Source organism: Marmota monax, unplaced genomic scaffold, assembly GCF_021218885.2.
Source record: "Marmota monax isolate L192 unplaced genomic scaffold, Marmota_monax_Labrador192_F-V1.1 WCK01_AAM20220418_F8-fsc00008, whole genome shotgun sequence".
Taxonomy (NCBI): Eukaryota; Metazoa; Chordata; class Mammalia; order Rodentia; family Sciuridae; genus Marmota; species Marmota monax.
In genome coordinates this window covers 11830464-11853532 of record NW_026694432.1, presented here as the reverse complement: position 1 = coordinate 11853532, position 23069 = coordinate 11830464, and the positions used below count along the sequence as shown (strand labels likewise).

The 23069-nt window shown below is 56.0% G+C and overlaps 1 protein-coding gene across 1 annotated transcript; it reads right to left on the bottom strand.

The window, feature by feature from the left end:
• Positions 1-1242: 1242 nt before the first annotated feature.
• On the bottom strand, positions 1243-21759 carry Rspo1 (R-spondin 1). The gene is made up of 7 exons (XM_046469128.2): positions 21454-21759; positions 19317-19474; positions 16775-17132; positions 5521-5712; positions 3634-3783; positions 3170-3358; positions 1243-2582 (listed from the first exon to the last, which is right to left on the bottom strand). The coding sequence occupies exons 3-7, from the start codon at positions 16866-16868 to the stop codon at positions 2413-2415; spliced, it is 795 nt and encodes a 264-aa protein (XP_046325084.1). The 5' UTR covers positions 16869-17132; positions 19317-19474; positions 21454-21759; the 3' UTR covers positions 1243-2412.
• Between the last annotated feature and the right edge of the window lie 1310 nt (positions 21760-23069).

Here is a 23069-nt window from a genome sequence, read left to right as displayed (position 1 = left end):
TTTTTAATTAATTAAATTTACATTTAAAAATATCTCATTCAGGGGACTGGAGTTGTGGCTCAGTGATATAGCACTTGCCTCGCATATATGAGGCACTGGGTTCGATTCTCAGCACTGCATACAAATAAATGAATAAAAGAAAGGTATTATTGATATCTAAAAAAATTTTTTCAAAAAAATCCAAATCAGAAGACTTAAGTATTCCTAAAACAACTCGGGTATGCAAATCTTCTGTTTCAACCTTAATTTTTATGCAGTCTAAATACAGATTAAATATCTCTGATGAAAATTTAGCATCCAAGCCTGATTCAGTAGTCGTGCCTGTATAATCCCAGCCACTTGGGAGGCTGAGGCAGGAGGATCACAAGTTTAAAGCTAGCCTCAGTCATTTAGGGAGGCCCCCAGCAACCTAGAGACCCTGTCTCAAAATAACAAATAAAAATGGCTGGGGATGCGGCTCCGTGGTTAAGTGCCCCTGGGTTCAATCCCTGGTGTCCCCTCAAAAACGAAAGAAAATTCAACATCCAAATTAAGTTAGGCTCTAGGTGTAAAAATTCGCACAGGATATTGATTTGGTTTTTAAAAAGTAAAAGATCTCTCTAACGATTTTGTTGATTACATGTTTAAAAGGTGATATTTTGCACATATTGGGTTAGTTCGTAGCTATTTGGTTAGATAAGTTGTGGCTTCTAGAAATTTGTGAATTATCTACATGGCTCATGTATTGCTATGGGACAAGCCGTGTCGCGTGCTGTCCCTCCACTCTTTCCCATCCTTCAGAGCTGGGCCCAAGGACTGCCTCCTCGGACTGGCCTCCCTCAGGGGCTTATTTCCTGGTATTCACGTCCACAGCTCCAAGTCCAGCCAGTGTTGGCCTGCCCTTCACGCCCACCATTTGCAATTAGGAATCTGCTTCTCTGCTGAGGGGATGCAGGCCTGTCTGCAACCAAATCTCTGAGGTGCAGGAGAGCTGCGCTGCGTCTGCCTGGCTCCCTGCTGCAAACCCTGCACCTCATCCAGAGCCCAGAGGGTGCCGCATGCCACAGGAAGTCAGTCCACCCATCCTTCCTTTCAACCTGACCTCTCCTCCTCCTCCTTCTTTTTTTTATCAACATGATTGTGTATGTTGTTTTTTTTTTTAAGTTGTAGATGGACATAATTCTTTTATTTATTTATTTTTTATTTTTTATTTTTTTAGAATTTTTTAAATATTTATTTTTTAGTTATCGGTGGATACAACATCTTTGTATGTGGTGCTGAGGATTGAACCCGGGCCACATGCATGCCAGGCAAGCACGCTACCGCTTGAGCCACATCCCAGCCCTTATTTATTTTTTATATGGTGCTGAGGATCAAACCCAGAGCCTCACACATACCACTGAGCCACAACCCCAGCCCCTCTCCCTCCTTCTTGATGGCTCTAGGATTTACTGTTCCCTTTGGTTTAGTCCCCAGCCATCTCAGAGAGCCTGTGCACCCCTTTTCCCTGGGAAAGCCACCTTAGCCCTTCAGGACACAGACTCTGCCCTCCCAGGTGGGAAGTCCTCCTTTAGAGCTGGCCTGGAGCCCTTTGCTCCTCCTTAGGGTTCTTAGAGCAGTACCTCTTGAACTGGGAAGTGCTTGCTGATGACCTGGACCCCCCCCCTTCAAATGCAGACTCTGGCTCATCAGGTGTGGGATGGGATCTGAGTTCTCATTCCTAACAAGCCACCAGGTGACTATGTCACTGCCAGTCCACGGACTGCATTCTGAGTAAGAAGGCTGTGAGAGAGCCTGGTGATCACCCTTCCTAGAGTCCTGGATTTCTTTTCCTGCTCTGGATCCTTTGTCACAGAGGCCATTAGGGGCCTCTGAACTTTGACCCTGACCCTTCTTGCTCCCATGTGGACCTCCCGATCCTCAAACCCTGAAGAGGAACATGGTGCCAGTGATTACTGCTGGGTTTTTTTTTGTTGTTGTTTGTTTTTTAATTTGAAATAAACCTTTAAGCAGTCAGGTCAGCCCTGATAGGTATCATGGCTGTGTAACAATAAGTCTCCAACCATAAGGTCCCACAGCTGATCCGGGTGGGAGGAGGCGTCGCCCTGCGGTCCTCCAGCTTTGGCTCTGTCCGCCACTTCTGGCAGATGCGATCCCAGCAGCTCCTCCCGAAGGTTCCACTCTGCAAAGTTGGGGTTTGGATGCTGGGAAATGTTCTGACATGTCCACTGGGGCACATCTTAAACAGAGTGTGTACCGCCAGGCCAAAGGATGAAAGCGTCTTCTGGTGGCCTCAGGGGTGTGTGTGTGTGTGTGTGTGTGTGTGCGCATGCACACGTGTGCACTGCCTCCGATGACCCCGTTCTGGAAAGCTTTCATCACGCAGAACAGCTCTGGGCTCCTCTGTGCAGGCCTGGTATCTGGACGCTGAGCCTATGTGGGCCCCACAGATGTGAATGGCCCCACTGTCCCAGGCTGCTGCTGCTGCTGCTGCTGCCCCTTGCGTCTCCGAGAGCCGGAGCCCCCCTCCTTGCCCTCCTTCCTGGCCAGGTTCCTGTTGGTATTCTCTCGACGGCCCTGGCCCTGCTTCCTCCTCTTCTGCCCTGCAACAAACCCAAGGCAGGAAAAATCAACAGAGGATGTGCTCAAGAGTCCCAGGAGGGGAGTGACGAAAAGGCTGGGACGGGAAGCCCAGCGACTCCTCTGAGCAGCAGACACTTCAGAGAACCCGCAGCATAAGGACTTAAGAGCAGGTCCCCCACCCTCAGTACATGCTGGGTGCCCTCCCCAGACCCCGGATCCCAGTGGGTCTAGCTTCTCCAGGTGTTGGGTGCAGTCTCAGCACAGGCAAGACAGTCCCCACCCCTGCCCCTCACTGGGTACCTCTGGGGCCAGGCAAGGAGCAGCAGCCACCTCATGACCAAATGCAGGCTACGGGACCTTGTTTGAATCACGGTAAGTCTCTGGGGCTTAGCCCTCTGGCTATCTGACCCCTGAAGGCCCTTCTAACATGAACACCCAGAAGAAACGGGGAACTGCAGGAACAGTGACCACAGAAGTTGGCCAGGACAGGGCCCCCAGTCTGGACGGCATAGGGCCTCGAGTTGAGCATTCTCCATCTGGCCTTGCCGTGGGCACCAGGCAGGACACAGAGGTGACTGACCCCGGGGAGGCAGGGGTTGCTGCTCACCCTCAGGACACGGCGTCCTCTGCACTGTGCACCTCCGGGTCTCCTTGGTGTCAGCGCAGGCGGCGTGGTCCCCCCCAGGAGCATGAAGCACCCTGCGCGTCCGCTCCTCAGAGCCCTTCCGGAAACCACAGAGCTTCTTCTTTTTGGAGCAGGGCCCCCAAGGGGACCACTCGCTCATTTCACATTGTGCTGGTAGGAAGAGAAGAGGAGAAGGAAATATGGGGGGCTCCTCCCCTGGACCAGAACAGGGCAACCTCATCCACCTGTCCCTGGCCCGGGCCTCAGGCCAGAGCATCTTTAGTCCAGAGGGCAGAAGGGCCTCGGGGAAGCCCCAGCAGGTGAGTGTGGCAGGATAAGCTTTCTCTGCACAGCGGTCCCAGGACACATGATCCCTGACCAGACCCCGCCCTGCCACTCACTCCACCTGGGGTCCTGGAGGCTGTGAGGCACCCTCTGCCGCTTACCAGGACTGCTGCACTCCGTAGTGCCGTTGACAGCGATGGAGCCCTCTGGACAGGCCGGATAGCAGCGGCCCTTGTGCAAGTACAAGCCCTCCTGACACCTGGTGCAGAAGTTGTGGCTGAAGCAGGCCTCGCAGTGCTCGATCTTGCATTCTGTGGACAGCACCAGAGTCGGGGTCTCTGGCCCAGCCGGGAACAGACCCTTCCCCTCATCCCAGCCCCAAAGCCCACCCACCCACACTCACCCACATGGAGGCCAGAACCTTGGCCTACCACTGTGATCTCAGAGGAAGCTTGGGAGAGGAGCGGAAGCAGGGATGAGGGCAGATGGGGGGGAAGAGTCTGAAGTGATCATTCTTGAGGGCTGGTTGGGACTCTCCCCTCCATTAGCCAACCCAAAGCCAAACCCAGGCTCAAGCCCTGGAACCCAAGGTCAGGCCCACAAGAGCTGGTTTTAGAGAAGAAGTTGGGGGACCCTCTGTGCCTGGTGGGGGTTGTGGGAGGAGTGTTTCCCAGAGGGCCCCCTACCCAGGGTGGAACTGAGGAGTGGGACGACCCCTGGAGACCGCTGTCGGGGCTCCCTCCTCCACCGCTGGGCATCCACGGCATCCCAACCTTGTTCTCCTGCCCTGGGCAGAAGGAATCTGTTCGGAGGAGCAGGGAGCAATCCCAGGGCAAATTCCTCTCCCTGTGCAAGGCCAAGTTCCAGGAACCACCTTGGTTGGACTCCTGGGTCCCTCCCTGCCACCCTCTTGCCAGCTCTCTCCTTGGTAGGGAGGATGGCTCTGCAGGACTTGGCTGGGAACGGGCAGCCCTTTCACAATCTCTCCCCTCCCAGTCTCTGGAGCCCGAGGCCCAGGCTTCCAGTTTCCCAGGAGCCAGCCCAGCCAGGAGCCCCTCTCCCGAGGATCAAGAGCAGAGGGGGGGGGGAAGCTAGTACTCCCATTTTAAAGATGAGGGAGGCTGAGATACGCCCAAGGTCACGCAATGCATAAACAGCAGGGCTGAGATCAGAACCCAGTTGGCGGAGCTCAGGCCAGACATTTCCCCTCCAAGTCTCTAAGTTATCCGCTATAAAAAGGGTACCATCCCCATGGCCCTGCTTCCATAAAAAGGTCAAAGGATCAACTGACATGAGGTGGGAAAATGTGAAGAGATGGGAGGGACATGGCCACTGTTCACCCGGTGTGCTGAGTGTCCCCAGCATGTTGCAGCTGCAGTTACAGGGATGGAATGGAGCCCAGGCCTTGGAGCAGGGAGAGCCGTGGTTGGTATGGAAAAGCAGGGTTGGAAGACCAGAGCGAGAAGAGAGTGAAAGGGTGGGGCAGCCACACTTAGATTTCTTGGTGGCCAGTGTGGTGCCAACGGTGGTTTTCAAGCAGAAGTGGGAAGCCATAGGCTGGGTGTCTTGGAAGCATCTTTCTGGCTGTGGTGCAGAGGGAAGGCTGGGGGGACCATACAGCCTGGAGCACAGATGAGCAGGGGTCCAGAGGAGAGACCCCGGACCAGCCTGGGAGCCAGGCGGAGAGCGTGGCAATGAGGAAGGAAGGGAGCAGCCAGCATTTGGTTACTGGGTGGATGGGGGCAGCACAGGCGGGAGGCTGGCTGCCAGGTCTGTGGCTAGGGCCATGTGCCGGGACCCTGAACTGACCTGAGAGCACAGGCAGGTGCAAGCGTCAGGGAGGATGGGGCCTGGGTCTGGACAAGGAGTTGGGAGTGCAGGTGGGATAGCTGGGGCCATGTCTGGCTGGCAGCCGGACACCTGAATCAAGAGCCTCGTCTGCTCTCACCAGCGTCCCCTCCACTCCTCTCACCAACCACCAACAGCTCAAAGCACCCTTCCCGGGCGCCCAGAGCCGGTGGCACCCCCGCTCCAGCGCCGACACTCACTGATGCACTTGTTCATCTCAGGGTTGCGGGCGTCAAAGTATCCGGGCGGGCAGGACGGCAAGCAGACGCCCACCTGGCGAATGTCGTTCCTCTCCAGCAGGATGAAGAGCTTGGGTGAGCACTTGAGGCAGCCGTTGACCTCGGAGCAGAGCTCACAGCCTTTGGCACAGGCCTGACTCCCCTCGGCACTGACTGCAAGGGCAGGGCGGGCGGGCATGAGGGGACGCTGAAGGAGACAGCCCCAGCCCCGTCCTTCCAGGCTCCCACCAGGACAGGGGGAGAGTAGGGGGTGTCATTCTGCAGCAGGAATGTGCTCAGGAAACAGCCAGGCGGGCAGCCCTCTGAAAGGCTGTTTTATGAACACCCCCAGAATCCTCTCGCCAGGGAAAGAGCGTGGACGCCTGGAGTTAGGGCTCCCAGGACCCGATGTGCCCCCCGAGCTCCAGACACCAGTTCACCCCGTCAGGCTCGCTCTCCCACCACCAGAGAAGCAGCTGAAGCAACCCCCTTCCTGGAACCTGCCCTGACTCCCCACAAAGAGGAAAAGTCCAACCTCAAGTTCAGAAGGACAGTTTTTACTCCCCTGAGTTTTTTTTTTTAAATTATTTTTTAATATTTTTTTTTTTTTAGTTTTCGGCGGACACAACATCTTTGTTTGTATGTGGTGCTGAGGATCGAACCCGGGCCGCACGCATGCCAGGCGAGCGCGCTACCGCTTGAGCCACATCCCCAGCCCCCCCTGACTGAGTTTTAAGGACAAGACAGGAAATGGATCAAGCTATCAGAGAAAAGGACCACTACCTAGAGACAGAAAGACGACTAAAATAACCTATGTCTACAACAGTGGTCTCAACCAGGGACGATCTGGCTTCCCAGGGGCCGGTGGTAATGTCTACGGACATCTTTGACCCTCACAACTGCAGAGGTGGGTTGCCCTGGCATCAAGTGGATAGAGACCAGGGATGATGTAAGCACCTTCTAAGGCATGGTGTGGCCCTCTTCAGCAAATAATTATTATATGAGAGGGGACACCAGGGATGGAACTCAGGGGCACTCAATCACTGAGCCACATCCCCAGCCCTATTTTGTATTTTATTTAGAGACAGGGTCTCAGTGAGTTGCTTAGCACCTCACTGTTACTGAAGCTGGCTTTGAACTTGAGATCCCCCTGCCTCAGTCTCCCGAGCCTCTGGGATTACAGGCATGTGCCACTACTCCTGGCAGCAAATAATTATTTGATTCAAAATGTCAGTGGTGCCGAGATGGAAAAATCCTGTCTTAGAACCATCCTGAGAGGCAGAGTGACCTGCAGGTGCAGCGCTGAGTCTCCAAGCTTTGATCTTGTTCCCTGGGCCAACCAACACTCACTAAGCCCCTTCCATGCACCACGCACAGGGTGAGCCCTGGGGACAGGGAGGCAGGTGAGCTAGGCAGGGGACTTGGCCTTTCAGCGGAGCAGACACCCACAGACAGGCAAATGCTGACAGCCACAAAGCCAAGCAATAGTGGACTCAGCAAGAAAGGGGAAGAATTCACAGAGAAGTGTAGAGAGCTTTCCTTCTGGAAAATGGAGATAAGGTTCTAGAAGGAGTAGGACCACAGAGGTAAAATACCACAGAGGGGAACTGCAGATAATTGGGGGTGGAGATGAGGGGAGGTAGTGAAAGATAAGATATCCTATCTATATATCTCATACTTGAACTTGATCCTGTGACGTGGCATTTTCCAAAAGAGTATTCCTCGGAAGGAGATTCCCCTAAATGTTAATAGGAAGTCTTGGAGAAAAGGCTACTGTAACAGGTAAGACCAGGATCCCCTGGGTCAAACAAATGCAAACAGGATTTGTTACAGCGAGACTTTTTGCAAACTCTATGACACTCTCATGCAGAGCCTCTAAGAGAGGGACAGAGGAAGCTGCGTTTCCCCAACATTTTGGACACAAACCATTTATTCCGAAGAGTCTTTCTTGGGACCTCTTCAGAGCTGCTTGGACAACAGGGAGCCATGGGAAAATGACTCAGGAGTGAGATCCCATTTTCATTGGACATAACTGGTCCAGTCTACGTATTGTGAAGACTCAACTGGGAACCAGGGTGGAGACCAGAGACCAAAGGAATATTTGGGTGGAGCTGACTCTATTCCTCTAGGTGAGAAAGTAAGAAAGCCTTAAACAAAGCTGTGGGTAGTGGAGACAGAGCAGCCATGCTTAGCAGAGAGGAGCGGCCAGGAGCCTGGGTGATTCTGGCCTAGGGTGCAGGTGAACTGTAGGGTCGATCACTAAAAGAGGCCCAAGGGAAGAGAATCGAGTGGAGAAGGAAGGAGAGTAGTTATAAGGCACTTAGGAGAAGTCAAGCAGCAAGAAGCTGTCGATACACCTGGAGCCAGAGCTGGAAAAATCAGAATAGAGATAGCAGGAGAGAGCTCGGCAGCATGGACCCGGAGCTCAGGCTGCAGACCCAGATGGACCTCAGGCCTAAGTCTCAGACTGAGAGCCCAGGCCAAATACTGGATCCTGTGCCTCCCTTCCCACCCCAGAGAAAGGGAGGTGGGGGTGTCCACCCTGGGAGGAGTACAGACCGCAGGGACGACTCCTGATTCCAGCACAGGAGAGCAAGTAAGACACAGGAAGGCAGGCAGAGGGGGAGGGGAGACGAAGACCACCGCGGGCATCACTGAGCAGTCTCAGTCCTAACCACAGAGTGTCGCTAAGTGTGACACTGACCCCGTGACAAGGTCGGCTCCTAGGGGCTTGACAAGCACCACGTCATTTCACCCCGGTCAACACCCCCGAGGTGAGTGCTGTTATTATCTCCCATCCTCATTGTCACAGATGAGGAAATGAAAAGGTTCAAGTTCTCCACCCGGATTCCTCAGCCAGAATGAGTTCCAGGCAGAGGGAACCACGCATATAAGAGAAAGGTGTGGGGCAACAGGAGGGAGCAGAGGAACTGCAAGTGTGGCTGGAGTGATTATTTTTTAAATATGCAATTTATTTGTATAGAGTCAATGTTATTATTATTATTGTTTGTGTGTGGTGGGGGGGCACTGGGGATGGATCCCAGGGGTGCTCTACCACTGAGCTGCATCCTAAGACCTTTCTATTTTTTGAGACAGGGTCCTGTTAAGTTGCTGAAGCTGGCCTTGAACTTGTGATCCTCCTGTCTCAGCCTCCCGTGTCACTGGCATGAGAGGTAATGCGCCACCACATCTGGCAAGCCGATGTTACTATTTCATGAATAAATTTTAAATTTACTATCCTTCTTGTTGGTTTAGAATTGTTTGGGATTATTTTTCTACTCTGGGCCTTTTTTCAGCTATATTACAAATTTATGTCCTTGAAGATTTGAGGTACCGCTTCCCCTTCCAAGATGTTAAAACCCCCCTTACTCATTGTTTTTACTTAAAACCTTGTTGAAATGAATGTTCCCTCTGGGCTTCTGCCTAGAGATGTGACCACTAGTGGTCCGCCTGGCTGTCCTCTGGAGGGACCTTACCAGACTCGTTGATCCCTTCCTGCCTCCTCCGTTGAGGACAGATTCTCCTCAGAGTCCCACTGCCCGCCACTCATTCGACCGGCAGCAATGCCTTGCGTGCATTTTTCCCCGTGATGCGCTGGCGAGCGCTCTCCCCCAGCTCCACCCCAACCCTCCTTCAGCGCCATCAGGGGCAGGGCAGGGAGAGCGAGGCCTCCTCAGCACAGGGAAGCAGGAGACTTCAGACAGGAGGCCGAGGGGCGAAGCAGGGGCCAGAGAGGAAGGGCCTCCAGCCCGAGCTGTCCTAGAGGCCAGGAGGAATCAGCAGGGCGCTGGAACCGGGGGCAGGCTGGGGCTTCGTGTCAGAAAGACCCCTCTTCAGCAGGCAGGATGGGTTGAAGGACGGCCAAGGGCGAGGGGGAGAAGCCAGGTGAGGACTCAGGGAGAAGAGCTGGGGCTGAGCCAAGAGGGAAGAAAGGATCGAGGACCAGGGGACGGGTTGTGTGGGAAGACCAGGGACAGGGCACAGCACAGGTCAAGGTGACCTGGAGATGGGGGGCCCATGTCAGGGGACAGCTGTTGGGCCTTTGCTGAGACGGGGGCCCCAGGAAGAGGAGCAGGTGTTTTGGGGGGGGTGACATGGTGAGAACTTAGGCTCTAGGTGTGGCCAGGTGTGGCCGCTGTGGGGCACCCAGGGGAGTGAGCCAGCTGCATACAGGGGCCTGGAAATGGAGACGCCGAGTCCTTAACGTGAAAACAGTCACCAAAGGCATCTAGAGCAGGAAGAGGAGCCCGACACTTAAGAGAAGGACAGAAGAATGAAGGTCCCCCCAAGAGGCTGAGACGGGGGCAGCAGACACTGAGAAGCATATTGCACCTCGGAGACCGAGGGGAAGAGCGCCCTCCATGGAAGGACGAGGCGTGGACGTGCCCAGTGCTGCTGAGATGTCACCTGGGGGAATCAGTGAAGGGTGCTGGCCACTCTGGTGGGGAGCTGAGTACCTGGCAGAGGAGTAAAAGAACTGTGAGGAGGCAGAGAGGCCGTGCGCCATCTCTTTCTAGAAGTGGCTGCGGGCGAGGGGTGAGGACTGCCCTTGGTAGTGAACACCCTGGGAGTGTGTGGGTGAGGAGGGGACCGGGGCTGAGCCCTGATGACACCTGCAGTCTACAGAGAAGCAGAGGAAGAGGGGCTCCAGAAAGCTGAGAAGCAACCCTTGGAAATGCAGGAGGAGATGCAGAGGGTGAGGATAAAAACCAAGCAGAAAGTCAAACGCTGTGGCGCACACCTGAAATCCCAGAGACTGGGGAGGCTGAGGTAGGAGGATTGCAAGTTTGAGGCCAGCCTCAGCAACTTAGTGAGACCATCTCAAAATCAAAAAATTTTAAAAAAGGTTGCTCAGTAGTCAAGCAACCCTAGGTTCAATCCCTGGTACCAAAAAAAAAAAAAAAAAAAAAAAAAAAAAAGTTGAAAAGGAAGAGTTCTTCAGGCACTGGGCTGGAGGGAAGCCAAGGCCAGTGAGCCCTAGAGCAAACCTAGAGATGTGACCACTGGTGGCCATTGACTGGGTGATGTCAGGAAGGGCAGTGTCATGGAGGGGGAATGTCAGCCAGACCACAGTGAGCTGAGGAATGAGCAGAGGGAAGGAGGTGGGAATAAAGCAAGGAGAAGGTTGAAAATCAGAGAGCATAGAAAGAGCCAGCATAGGACCCGGGCGCAGTGGCTCATGCCTATAATCCCAGCAGCTCAGGAGGCTGAGACAGGAGGACTATGAGTTCAGGGCCAGCCTCAGCGAGACCCTGTCTCTAAATACAATATAAAAAAGGGACTGAGGATGTGGCTCAGTGGTTAAGCACCCCAGAGTTCATCCTGGTAATAATAATAATAATAATAATAATAATAATAATAATAATAGAGAGAGACAACATGGAGAGAAGAAATGGGGGTGGAATGTGATTCCAAGACTCAAAGGCAGAGTAAATTTGATGGAATTGAAGACCTGAGGATACAGGAGGGTCAAGATACAGAGGTCAGGCTGGGTGCGGTGCCCCCAGCTATTTAGGAGGCTGAGGCAGGCGGATCACAGTTTGAGGCCAGCCTCAGCAACTTAGTGGGACCCCGTGTCACACTTTAAAAAAAAGGGCTGGGGTGTAGGTTAGTGGTACAGTGCTTGCCTAGCATGTGTGGAGCCCTGGGTCCTCAGTACAATGGGGGGAAACAAACAAACCAAAAAGATCAGGTGATGAGAGACTGAAGTCAAGGACAAGGGACAAAGAACTAAGGGATCCGAATTCCATGGGAGTTTGAGGCTCAGAAAGGGGAGGGGGCTCAGCGATGGGCAGGGAGGGAAAGGGATGCTTCTAAGGGGAATAAAAGCCAAAAAGTGTTCTCAGCTTGACGGGCAAACGTGTGGGCAGGGAGGGGACAGAGCCAGAGAGGAGGGCTCGGTGGGTTCAACATTGAGAACAAGACTTCCAATGCAGGGTTCCAGGAAGACGTGTTTGAGGGATGCCTTCAATTCCAGGGGACTTGTTCCCCAGGCACTTGCTGCAACCTGACAGGTGCTCAGGACTGCTGGGGGCCAGGACATGGTGATAGAGAAAGGAAGGTCCCCCAGGGCCTGGGAAGCAGGGCTGGCTCTGCAGGGCAGCCAGTGGTGATGGGGCCTTGGTGGGGGAGGCCCCTGGGTCTCACCAGGAAGAGGGTGCGCCCCACGGGAGGAACAGCCTGGGCACAGACTCAGAGGCACTGACGTCCGTGGGTGGGAAACAGGGCTTTTTACTATCGGTGCAGAAAGGGACCATGGCAGGGTCGGACTGGCCTCTGTCAACCTTGTGCACAACACTTCCCAGTTGCTGGTACTGAGTCCCGTCCTGTCTCAGCCTGCCCCTCCCTGAAGAATGGATTCTGTCCCACTGTCCCTCCTCCCCCAAGGTCTTTGCTTCTTCCAACTCCCAACGGCCTCCTCCCCAGGCATCTCTTTTAAACCAGAAATCTCATGGTGCCCCAGCCCTGCCTAAAATCCGTCAATGATTCCTTATTACTGACAGAAAGAAGACCCAGCTCCTGGAGGGGTCTAAAACGTTATCATGAGCTTACCCCCCCCCATCTCTCAATGCTTCCCTAAACAATATCTATTTCTGTTCTCTGGGCATGTCACCTTATTTCATACCTCTGTGCCTTTGCTCAAGATGGCCTCCTCCTGAGCCTGACAAACTCCTACAAGCCTCAGAATTAGAGTCACCTTCTCTAGGAAGTCCTCCTAGATCTCACCTCCCACAAGTCTGGATGGAGTATTTCTGTGTTCCCACGTCCCCGGTATTTGATCACTTCATGTTATTATCTGGTAATAAGTCTTGTTCTCCCACTAGAAAGAGCTTTGGAGGGCACAGCCTCTTACTTTTGAACGGAGGCCCAGTCAAGCAGTGAGACTCCTAAGGAGCAGGGCCCCATAGGAGGAGGGTGGGGGAGGCACGGTGTGTGCATAGATCTCAGAGGCAACCCCTGAAACGTGGGGAGTGGGATTGGACAGGAATGCAGGACTCAGGGGGAGCTGGCAGGGGTCATGGGGATGGAGAGAACTGGCCATGACTCAGAGGAGGATTGGCCTTGGTTGTGGGGTAGACCCAGCCTTGGAAGAGGTAGATTGAGCAGGCAGGGAGCCTTCTCAGGGATGCATCTGTTCCTGGCACCCAGGACCAGCTACTGCATGGACAACAGGCCCTGGGGATGTCCCCCTGGGAATACCGAGGTTTTTTATTTTGTTTCATGCTGAGGATTGAACCCAGGGCCTAGGCAAATGCTAGGCAAATGCTCTGCCACTGAGCCACACCCAAGCCCTCGGGATTCTTTAACTAACCATGAACTTAGCTTAGACTTTTTCTCACCTGTGCCAAGACTGCCTCATAGCTTAGCTTGTTTGCCTGCCCGTAGCCCCTCTCCAGCCTCTACCGCAGCTGGCCCATGTGCCCCCAGACTGAGACCTCTCAGTGGCTCCTCACCCACAGCTCAAGTCAGGGCAAGTCCAAACTCCTCCACCTGATGAGTACAAAGAGCTTCAAATCATCTGACCTCTGCCCAGGTCCACAGCATCATCTCCCTAGGACCCTCAGCTCATGTCCCTCTAGCCTAAGGGGTTCTGGGCTTCCTATTTCACCAAGGGAACACTTCTTCTCAACAGCAAAGATCCCCAGCATGAAAACCAGATGTGAGCCGGGAGTGGTATTGCAGACCTGCAATCCCAGTGACTCGGGAGGCTGAAGCAGGAGGATCCCAAATTCAAGGCCAGTCTGGCAACTTAGTGAGGCATTAAGAAACTTAGTGAGACCCTGTCTCAAAATAAAAGCAAAAAGGGTTGGGGATGTGGCTCCATGGTTAAGTGCCCCTGGGTTTAATCCTCAGAGCCAAAAAAAAGAAAAAAAAAAAAAGCAGATATGAGCACATCTGCCCAGGTGAAACGCTGAGGCTCCCCAGAACCCCATTTTTAAATCATTTCCCTGCTACTCCCTGCTGCTTTCCCTTCTGGAACAAACGCACTGGGCCTCCCCCAGTTCATCGGGGCTCTCTCTGCCCTGGGGCTGCCTCCTGTCGCAACAGTCAGGAGGCTGGATTGCTGGTCACCTCCCCATCACCGTGAGCCCCTCAAGAGTCCTCTCTGTGATCCGGGGCCAGCTCTGCCGGTTCTCAGTGACTCTTGCTGGATGACCCCATGAATGCACAGGGAAGGGGCTCTGAGCTTGGTCAGTGTGGGAGGGGACGCGAGCTCGGGGTGGCGGCAGGACAATGAGATGGGGCAGAAAGGCACCATTCGGGCTTCAGGGGCTCAGGAAGGAATGGGGCCAGGAGTGGCCGAGGGGCCCTGAGATCAGATCGGGTGGCTCAGGGAGGGGTACTGGGTGAGAGAGATGGGAGAGAGAGAGGGCTCAGGAAGGGGACTCGGAGGGGGTGAGGGTCGGTGGCGAGGGTCCTGAGGAGCGAGGAAGAGCAGCCCTTGCCAGGGGGCTTCATAAGCCACCGCCAAAGAGAAGTTCTGGCTCAACTTCCCTGCGCCTCCGAGCAGGGGACCCTCCCTCGGGCTCCGGTCAGGCATTTCTGGGTCCAGAGGTGGCTGATACGGTTTGGATGTGAGATGGCCCCTAAAAGCGCCTGTGTTCTCCCGGAATCTCCAGGTGACTGGAGGAGGTGGGCGTGGCCGGAGGAGGCGGGTCCCGGGGGCGTGGCCTGCGCGGGCGCATCTTCCCTCCCGCCCCTTCCCCTCCCTGGGCTCCTGGCTGTCACCTGAGCCGCTCTCCTCCACCGTGAGGCTCTACCTCCTCACAGGCCCAGAGCGCAGGACTCAGCCCACCATGGACTGAGTCGCTAAAACATGAGCCGAATGAAACTTTCCCTCCTCTAAGTTGTTCTTGTCGGGCATTTTGTCACAGTGACACAAAGCTGACTAGCTGGTGTAAGGCTCAAGATCAGAGCTCTATTGGGTGGCTGTGGGCAGCCTGCTGTCATGTGGTCAAGGGACATCAGACCCACCCAATGGCCCTAAGACTCATATGCATACAGCAAGCCCACTTCTATGCCCCCCCCCCCAAACAACCTGGTGCCCTTCTGTATGGTGGAGAGCAGCCCACACAGGTGCCTGGTCACGGTCCTCCCAACACTCCCCGGAAAGCCCAGGGCAAAATGGTCCACATGTGGTTTATTTAACTACCGATGCATCCTCGACTCTGCACAGAGCTTGCTGTTTTATAAAGATCTTAAAATGCATATCTAGGGCTTGATGTAGCTACCAGTAGAGCACTTGCCTCGCACGGGGGAGGCCCTGGCCTCCCTCCCCAGCAGCACTAAAACAAAAATACAAAACAAAATAGCTGCTATCTCACGTGAGCCTTACTATATTCCCGTAGGATTACATTTCAGCTTTACAATAACCCTTAAGTGACAAGCACTGCCTCACAACTGCACACCCTGTATCTCCTCCGAGCCTCCATTCATTCCGGACCCTCACTGCACCCAGTCTTTCCCCACACCTCCCCCACCCTTGACTCCCACTGCCAAGGTTGTCTGTCACATCATTTGGTAACAAAAACCGGTTTACATGCTGCTGAGGCTGCCGGATGCCACTGTATCAAAAGTGGGCACATGGAGAACTGCTGCAGTAGATTAGCCACGGCTGAAGCAAGAGGCCCTTACTGAGGCTCAGGCCACTTCGTTTTTGTTGTTGTTGTTGTTGTATTTTTGGTCCAACAGACTTGAACCCAGATCTTTTGGCCCCTGGTTTGGGGGGGGGTGTGGCCCTGCATGTGAACGTAAGCAGAATCGTTTGTGCATATTCCATGAGTATTGCTGGTCTCTCTCTCTCTCTCTCTCTCTCTCTCTCTCTCTCTCTCTCTCCCTCTCTCTCTCATTTCGGAAATAGAGGAGACTGATTATAAACCACTAAACCACATCTGGCCTGTGGAGTCCAAAATACTGGCCACAACAGAGGAGAGGGGAGGGAAATCAAGGCCCGCTGCTGATTGAACCTAACCGGCTCTAATTGTCTGTTAAGCCAGGGATTTTCAGCTTCACCAATTCTCTGAGCTTCCCTCCCTGGGCTGAGTCCTGGCCTCGGCCGCTCCCATCCTCCCATCGTCGGGACCCAACAAGACTCTACTGCCTTTCAGCCTCCCCTGGCGGGCGGGCGGCATCCATCTGAAGGAAAAAGTGAAGCAAGAGGGAGTTGGGAGAGACTTCAGGAAGACTTCCCGCCTGCGGGCGTGACATCTCTGCGGTGTACGTGGAAATAGACCAGGCCTTGGGAGTCCAGAAGCCCTCAGCCCACTCCCTGACATGGGTCACTGTCACATAATGCCACTCCCATGACATAACAGCCCCATCACAGGAGATGATAAGCAGAGGGAAGGGAGTGCCTGGTGGAGGGGAGGGGGGGTCCCACACCTTAATCTTGATCTTTACTGAGCTCTGGGCCACTGTCACCCTGAGAAGGGTTCCCACCATGACTGTATGGGCTCAGGCCCATCCCTTCACCTTTGTTAGCATTGGACAGAGAGAGATTTGCTTTTCCTTTTTAAGCTGAGAACCTTTTGTTCCAATGACATCTCTTTCTTTCTATTTTATTTTTTATTTTTGTGGTGCCAGGGCTTGAGCTCGAGGCCTTGTGCACGCGAGGCAAGCTCCCCGCAGTGACATCTGACATGGAGGCTCCCCATGAGAGCAGGGGCAGTGGAGCTGTCCCCGTGCCAGGCTGCCAGGGCAGCGCCCAGCCTGCTGGCCTCCCGTCTCCCCCACAGCTCCCAGTCCCACTGGGCCTGCTTTAAAAGCCACAGGACAGCAGGGTCTCATGACTTCCCTCCTGCCCTGTTCGTGGGGCGGGGGAAGCCCTTTGTGGCCCACTACCCAGAGGTGCAGAGTCCCCCAGGGACCACGCCTCAGCCGTGACAGAAAGCCAGGAGCCCTCGACTGGGATCCGGTGAGGGGGGAACCCAGCACGCTGCCCGCCACCTGCGTCTCCATGGACACCACAGAGCTGGTGTCATGTCAGAGGGCTCATTCACAAACGGATCCTCACAAGAGAGGGGTTAATCCAGAAACCAGTGTCTACACCGGGGAACACAGAAGGCGAGGGGGTGGGAGGGAGCAGGTGATCTCCACAAACCCACCCAACGACTGCAAGACCAGGGACCTGGAATGGGCCCAGGGGAGATCTGAAGGGTCTCCACTACCCAAGACCCTGGGACCCCCCTCCCACCGCCAAGGCCAGCGGAGGCCCAGCCCCCTGCCCGGTACTCACTCCGCCTCTGCCTCTTGCCCTTGATCCCCCGGCTGCCGACGGCCAGGTGCAGCCAGCTCAGAACCAGGGCCACCACACACAGCCCAAGCCGCATGCTCACTGGCCGGCTCCAGGCCCCCGCAGGGGGGGTGGTCGCTGGGGGGTGGACAGCGCAGGGCTCTTGCTAACGCCTCTGGGGCTGGGTCAGCAGCAGGAGGCCCGGGTCCGGGCCAGAACCCAAATCCACCATAATCTCAGCGGGGGACAGAGAGGGCATGGGAAGCCTCCATCAGCCCAAATGGAGGTCCTCAAAGCCACCTCAGAGTGTCACATGGGAGTCCTCTCTGTCACTTCAGCAGGGGTTACTCCCAAAAACAACCTATGGGGAAGGAGAGAAGGGTTAAGTCTGTGGTACCCGGGGGAGCCCTGGGCTCCATGCCTCCTACCTCCCCGTGTGTTTCCCTACCCAGAAGATGCTGAGAACTCAGAACCTCTGGACACCACCAGTTACCCACCTGGCACCAGGGAGAAGAAATCTGCTCCTCTTCCTGTCCTGCCGAATTCCCTAACCTGACACCAGAGCCGGCTACCTGAGTAGCTGGAATATGGTGAAGGCTCAAACCAGATTTGTGGCTTAATGATGATTTTTTCAATAATGGGAACCAGCTGGCCCCACCCTGACTACTATTGGCCAGCTCTAACTGGAAGTCCTTCTTAAGTCTACCCTACAGACCTCATGCTGCAGTAGCAGCTTGATACTTGTCCTTCCATGAGTGGCCCCTCAGCCTTCTCTTCCCAGTGCTGAGTCACCCATGTGCCTTTCACCTGTCCTGGAGCTAGAGCAGTGGCCCCCCCGGCAAGCTGGCAGACTCTGGATGGCCCTCCCGGCTTGGCGGGAGAAAAGGAAGTAAGGCTTCCCCAGGCCACAGAAACTCTGACACAGCAGGCCCAGCGGGTCTGGCCTTTGTGAGGGGATAAAAGAGGCAGCAGTGCCCGCCCTGGTCAGGGACACAGAGAATGGCCATAATCCCCCAGCCCCGTGAGAGCCAGGGCTCTGGACCTGCAGGCTGGGGTGATGGGGGCAGGGGAGCTGGGCCCTCCCTCTGAGATGTGTCTGGGAAGTGGGACATCTGAGCCTCGAGCCCGACCTGGGAGTGAGGACGGAACCCTGCTCCCCACCTACAGGGTCTGCCCATCCGATGCCCTCTCACACAGAGGCCCGCCCACACGGCCTCCGCACACTTCTGCACACCTGCCCACGCTCACACGGGGACACAGGGAACACCAGGCCCGCAGCAGCGGAAGCCTTGTGGATGCCAGGGAAGCATCACCTTCCTGTCCACTGGTTAGTCACCTTTGGAAAGTCACTTAGCTTCTCTGAACCTCGGTCTTTTCATCTATAAGATGGGGATACTCAGGACTTTCACAAGCTGGCTGAGGGTCACTGAGTTTGGCTTACTGATGAGGAACCTAAGGTACTGGCATGCAGGTGTCCTCCTCCCCTGTCCTAATCCTTTCGCCGCTCATCTCCTCGGTGCCCAGTTTACCCCCTCGCCTCTTGGAGAGGCCCCAGGAGAGCCCACCTGCACAGGAGATAAATCATTATCCCCCCAGGGAGTTCAGTACCTCCCTCCTCGGCCTCTCCCACTAGCTTTGAAGGCCAGACACACTCAAGTGGTTAAGCTGCCTGGAAGAAGTGTTTACACGAGGGCTGATGGATCCCACCTGCTGCTGTGGCCGGAGCCAGCGGAGATGCCCCCAGCCACCCCCAAATGCCAGCCCCTGCGTGACCTTCAAAGGCTTCCCCGGCCCCGGCTACACATGTCCTTCACCCAGAGTGTGGATGCCCAGTCCAGTTTACCAAACTAGGGTCTTCAGTCCCCAGTACGCAGCCTCAGAGGCTGGGCGCACAGTTTGATGGTCAAGGGCACAGAGCGCTTTGAATGCTGGCTCTGTGGCTGGCTAGCTTGTTACCCTGTGTTCCTGGCTTAGCTGGTCTAAGCCTGTTTCCTTATCTGCAAGACAGTTGCCTCTGGACACCTTAAATGAGTTACTATATGACACTGCTTTGAGTGCGGCAGGCACACAGGGAGGTCTCGATATCAATATCAATCTCAATATCAACAAAAGCAATATCGACATTTTCTGTGTCATCTGGATACCAACCTTGATCATGAGCATTGACATGCGATTTACTCATTTGCACTGATCTCTGGTTGATGGCCTGGGCACCAAAGTAGCTGCTCAGAGGGACAGGATTTACCTCTGATTCCCCAGAGGGACAGGATTTACCTCTAACAGCACTGGTCAGACTGGGCTGTGAGGACCCCCGGCAGATCCATCCTGCCAGTCCTTACATTTGACAAACACTGCATCAGACAAACTAGGTGTCCCACCCTTTGGCCTAACTGTGTGATCCATGTCTCTAGGGTCCTTGGGGTAGAAAAGGTCCCCTATGCCTCTCTGTGCTCTGTGTCTGCCCACACGGTGCCTGGGTCAGTGCTCAGCAGAGGCTGCCCCCTCCTGAGCCCCGGTCCTCCAGGTTCGACCTGGCCACACTCACCTAGCCTCTGCCTGAAGTGATCTTCTGGCCCACTCTCACGGGAATCACCAGGGACCACCGTCTCAGCTGAGAGATGAAGAGGGCGATCCAGATGCAAATTCCATCTGACCAAGTGGCACTGGCTTCCTTCACCTCTGGGATCAGAAGTGTTCCAAACCCTTTTTTTAGGGGAAAAATATAACATTTTCAACCCCACAAAGAAGCTAAAGACACATCTATACCAGGGGATGGGAGTGACGCATGTGAGCAGAGCAGGATGTGGCATGGGCAAACCCAGCTCAAGTGGGCACAGGCCATTCGGCTCCAGCTGGGGGCTGACGGGCAGAAAGGATGGCTCAACATCACCAGATCCTCAGGCATTTTGAAAGAGCAGTAGAAAATTCAGGATCCTGGGTGAAATCTGATTTCCAATGTTGCACAGTCTTAGACTACAGATCCTCAGGTGCCAAGCTCCAGAGGGCCACAGGTCCCTGCCTGGAGGTTCCACATCCCTCTGACTAGATCCTGGCCCCCCACAGATGCATCTAGGAAAAGAGGACACCATGGGCTGGGGCGGGAGTGGAGCCAGAAGCAGACAACTTTCTTTTAAGTCGCCTGTCTCTGTCATGGTTCTGCTGTCTGGTGTCCTGGGGGCCTTGGGCTATGGCACAGGCAGTCTCGGGGACTCCTTTCTCTACCCAGAAAGAAAGGTAACTGCTGATGCTCAAAGTGCCCGGCATTGGCGGGGGCTCGGGGTGGGGAGGGGCATTCCTCTCTGCCAGGGTGGGGGTGAGGGTGCCTCCTGCCACCTGACCTGCTCTAGGCCCTCATTTATTCTACCCTAAGGAAGAGGGAGGTAGTATTATATCCCATTTTGCAGAGGTTGGGGTCTCCGTGGCTACCCAGAACGGGGTGCCTGCTGGGTGCTGTGAAGGTCGCTGAGGAATGTGCCCCCTTCCCTGCTTGGGGACTGGACCTGCAGCAGGTGAAAGGGCTGGGGGCCGAGGCCGAGCTGGCGGGAGACCCAGGGATGGATCCGGAAGGGGAGGCCGCGCGTTGGGGAGGGGGACACCATTGGGGGCGGAGCTGGGCGGAGACTCGGTCCCGACAGAGGGCTGGAATCACTTCACCTTCCTGCCTGTAACACTGTCAGGATAAATTGGTACTCCGGCCGGGGCCGATCCGGACCCAAAAATGTAAACCATCCAGATAATTCCTCATTAGCCCTCCCAGGAGCGGCTGCGGGCTGGACAGCTCGGGCTGCGGAGCGGGCAGGCGGCGGGGGGCCGAGTTGCTGGGCTTGGGGGGCGGGACGAGTACGCGCTGCCCAACCTGCCGGGATTAGCTTGTCCGCCAGAGCCGAACCAGGTGCTGGGGCCGTTTTCCCGCCCCCCCCCCCCAATCAAGGGACCAGAGAGAGGCTCCTGCAGGCCCCCCCCCCATCACCGCCCCGAGTGTCCACATTCATCCTCCCTCTCCACCATCCCCGAGAGGCCCCAACAGGTGCCCTAGGAGAGATGGACCGAAGCCCCGGTGGTTGCCCCCAAGATCCAAGTTCAAGAGCCAATTTCACAAGAAACCCCGACCTCTAATACCCGCACCCAGAAGTCATCCCTGCTCGCCTCGGGGCCCCAGACCAACAGGGCCCCCAGCTCTGCCCCACCAAGCTGTACCGTCTGACCCTCAGCGCGAGCCAGGGAGTCGCGCCACCTCCCTGCGCACCCAGGGCAGAAGCGCACGTTGCCTGCCACGTTGGACCCGGGCCCGGGCTGTGGGAATGGGATGGGGTCACCAGGGACCATGGGACAGGGGGACCCCAAGGCAGTGAGACCAGGGATCAAGAGCCTCTGTGGCGGGGAGGGTGTGTGACAGGGCTGGTGGACCTAGAAGTTCAGGACTTTATAGGGGGTTGCGGAGGACCCGAGGAAGCGATCGGGACCGGGCTGCCCGCTTGCCCTGAGGGGTGACGGGGCGACAGGGTTCGTAGCAGGGAGTCGAGGAGGTGCCTTCTTCCGAGGGATGACCGAGAGAGCAATGGGGCTCCCCGTTCTCCGTCTCCCCCGCCCGAAGGGTAAGCCCCGAATGGGGGCCCGCGGCACCCCAGGTCCCGGGGAAGGGGCGCTAGGAGAGAGGACGGAGCCGCGAAGCGGGGACTCACCTCGGCGCTGCCAGCCGCGGCGGGGGCAGGCCCGGGAGGGGCGAGGGCGCGGCCGGCTCAGCCGCCCGCCGCAGGACTGTCCGGGGCGCCCGGCTCGCCTGCGCTCCGCCCGCCCGTTCCCAAGTTGCTCAATCTGCGGGCGGCTCACGCCCTCCGGGGCCAGCGCCCCACCCGGCGCATCACTCCCGGGGCGGCTCTGTGGCCCCCGCTCTCCGCGGCTCACGGCTCGAAAGCCCCACTGCGGCTCGCCGCGCCGGGCTCTCCGCCCCGCGCTCGTGTCTCCGTCGCGCCTCCGCTCGGCCGGAGCTCCCAGCCGGGAGAGGGGCCAGTCCTCCGCTCGCACGAGGGAGGGAATCCCCCCCTTCGCGGTCCCACCCCCGAGCCGGCCCCCCTTCCTGGGATCCGCAAGAAAAAATGGACTGGAGCGCCGGGCCGGGAGCCGCAGCCCCCTCCCGCACGCCCGTGCACCACGCTGGCGCGCTGCGCCCTGAGCGCAGGGCTGGCACGGGAACAAATTCTCTGAGCCCCGGCGCAGACCCTCTGCCCCGGTCTCCTCCCTCCCAGGCCGCACCAGTGTCCACACCAGGGGGATCCCAACAGCCTGGGCACCCGCAGCAGTTCAGAGCATCTGGGGGTCTGAAGAGCTCCCGGGTCCCTAGCCAAACCCCAGTTTCCCCATCAAGAACCAGGAAAGTGACAAGGAATAGACTCAACAGAGCTTTGTGTTCCTGGCCACACCCTCCTCCCCTTCAGGATCAAATAATCTTCAAAGCATCTTTCGAGTTCAAAAGAAATACTAAGACCCTGGGCACCCACGAGGACTCCTCCACACTCCCACACTCCTCGCTGGTACCGGAGAGTGACAGAAGTTACAGAATACAACCTACATTCAAATCCCCACTCGGTCACTTACCAGCTGTGTGGCCATGCCTAAGGTACTTAACCTCTCTGAGCCTCAAGGTTCTCATCTGTTTTGCAGGTTCAGTGAAATGAAGTGTGCAATGCCTGGTGGATGGTAGGAACTCTATAAATGTTTGTGGGATGAGCATTGAAGGGCTGCAGACACCTGCAGTGACCCAGATGATGTTGAAGTTGAGCCTGAAGAGGGAGGGAGGGACACTCACTTCTTAGGGTGGCAAACAGCTGTTCTCCAGCCTCACTTCAGATTGGGGAAAGGAAAATGAGCTAACACTGTCGTTAGTGGAGTCAAGCTGGAGCAGAAAAGATGTACTGATTGTGCGTGGGGTGGGGGTGAGTAATCAAGACAGGCTGTGGAATCTCCTTCCTTGGAGAGGAGGGGGGAGGTCTGACTGGTGAGCCAAGAGCACAGGGTCCTTTTCCACGGCAGGGGAATGGGTGGAATGGCCAGGGAGCAGGGAGCAGGATGGTAGGTTGCCAGAGAAAGCGGAGCCCTGGGATCCCAGATGCCCAGTGTCTGGACTCCCGGAGCCAGAGTGTTGCCAAGTTTGCAGGAGGGGAATGGCCATTTCCGAGTTGGTCTGGGGCCCCTCCAGGCCCCTCCCTCTCCCTCTGCCCCGAGCCTCCCTGGTGTCTAACCAGCTCTTGGCTCTGCTCTGTGCCTAATCAAACAGCCCCAAATGCCGAAAACTCAATGT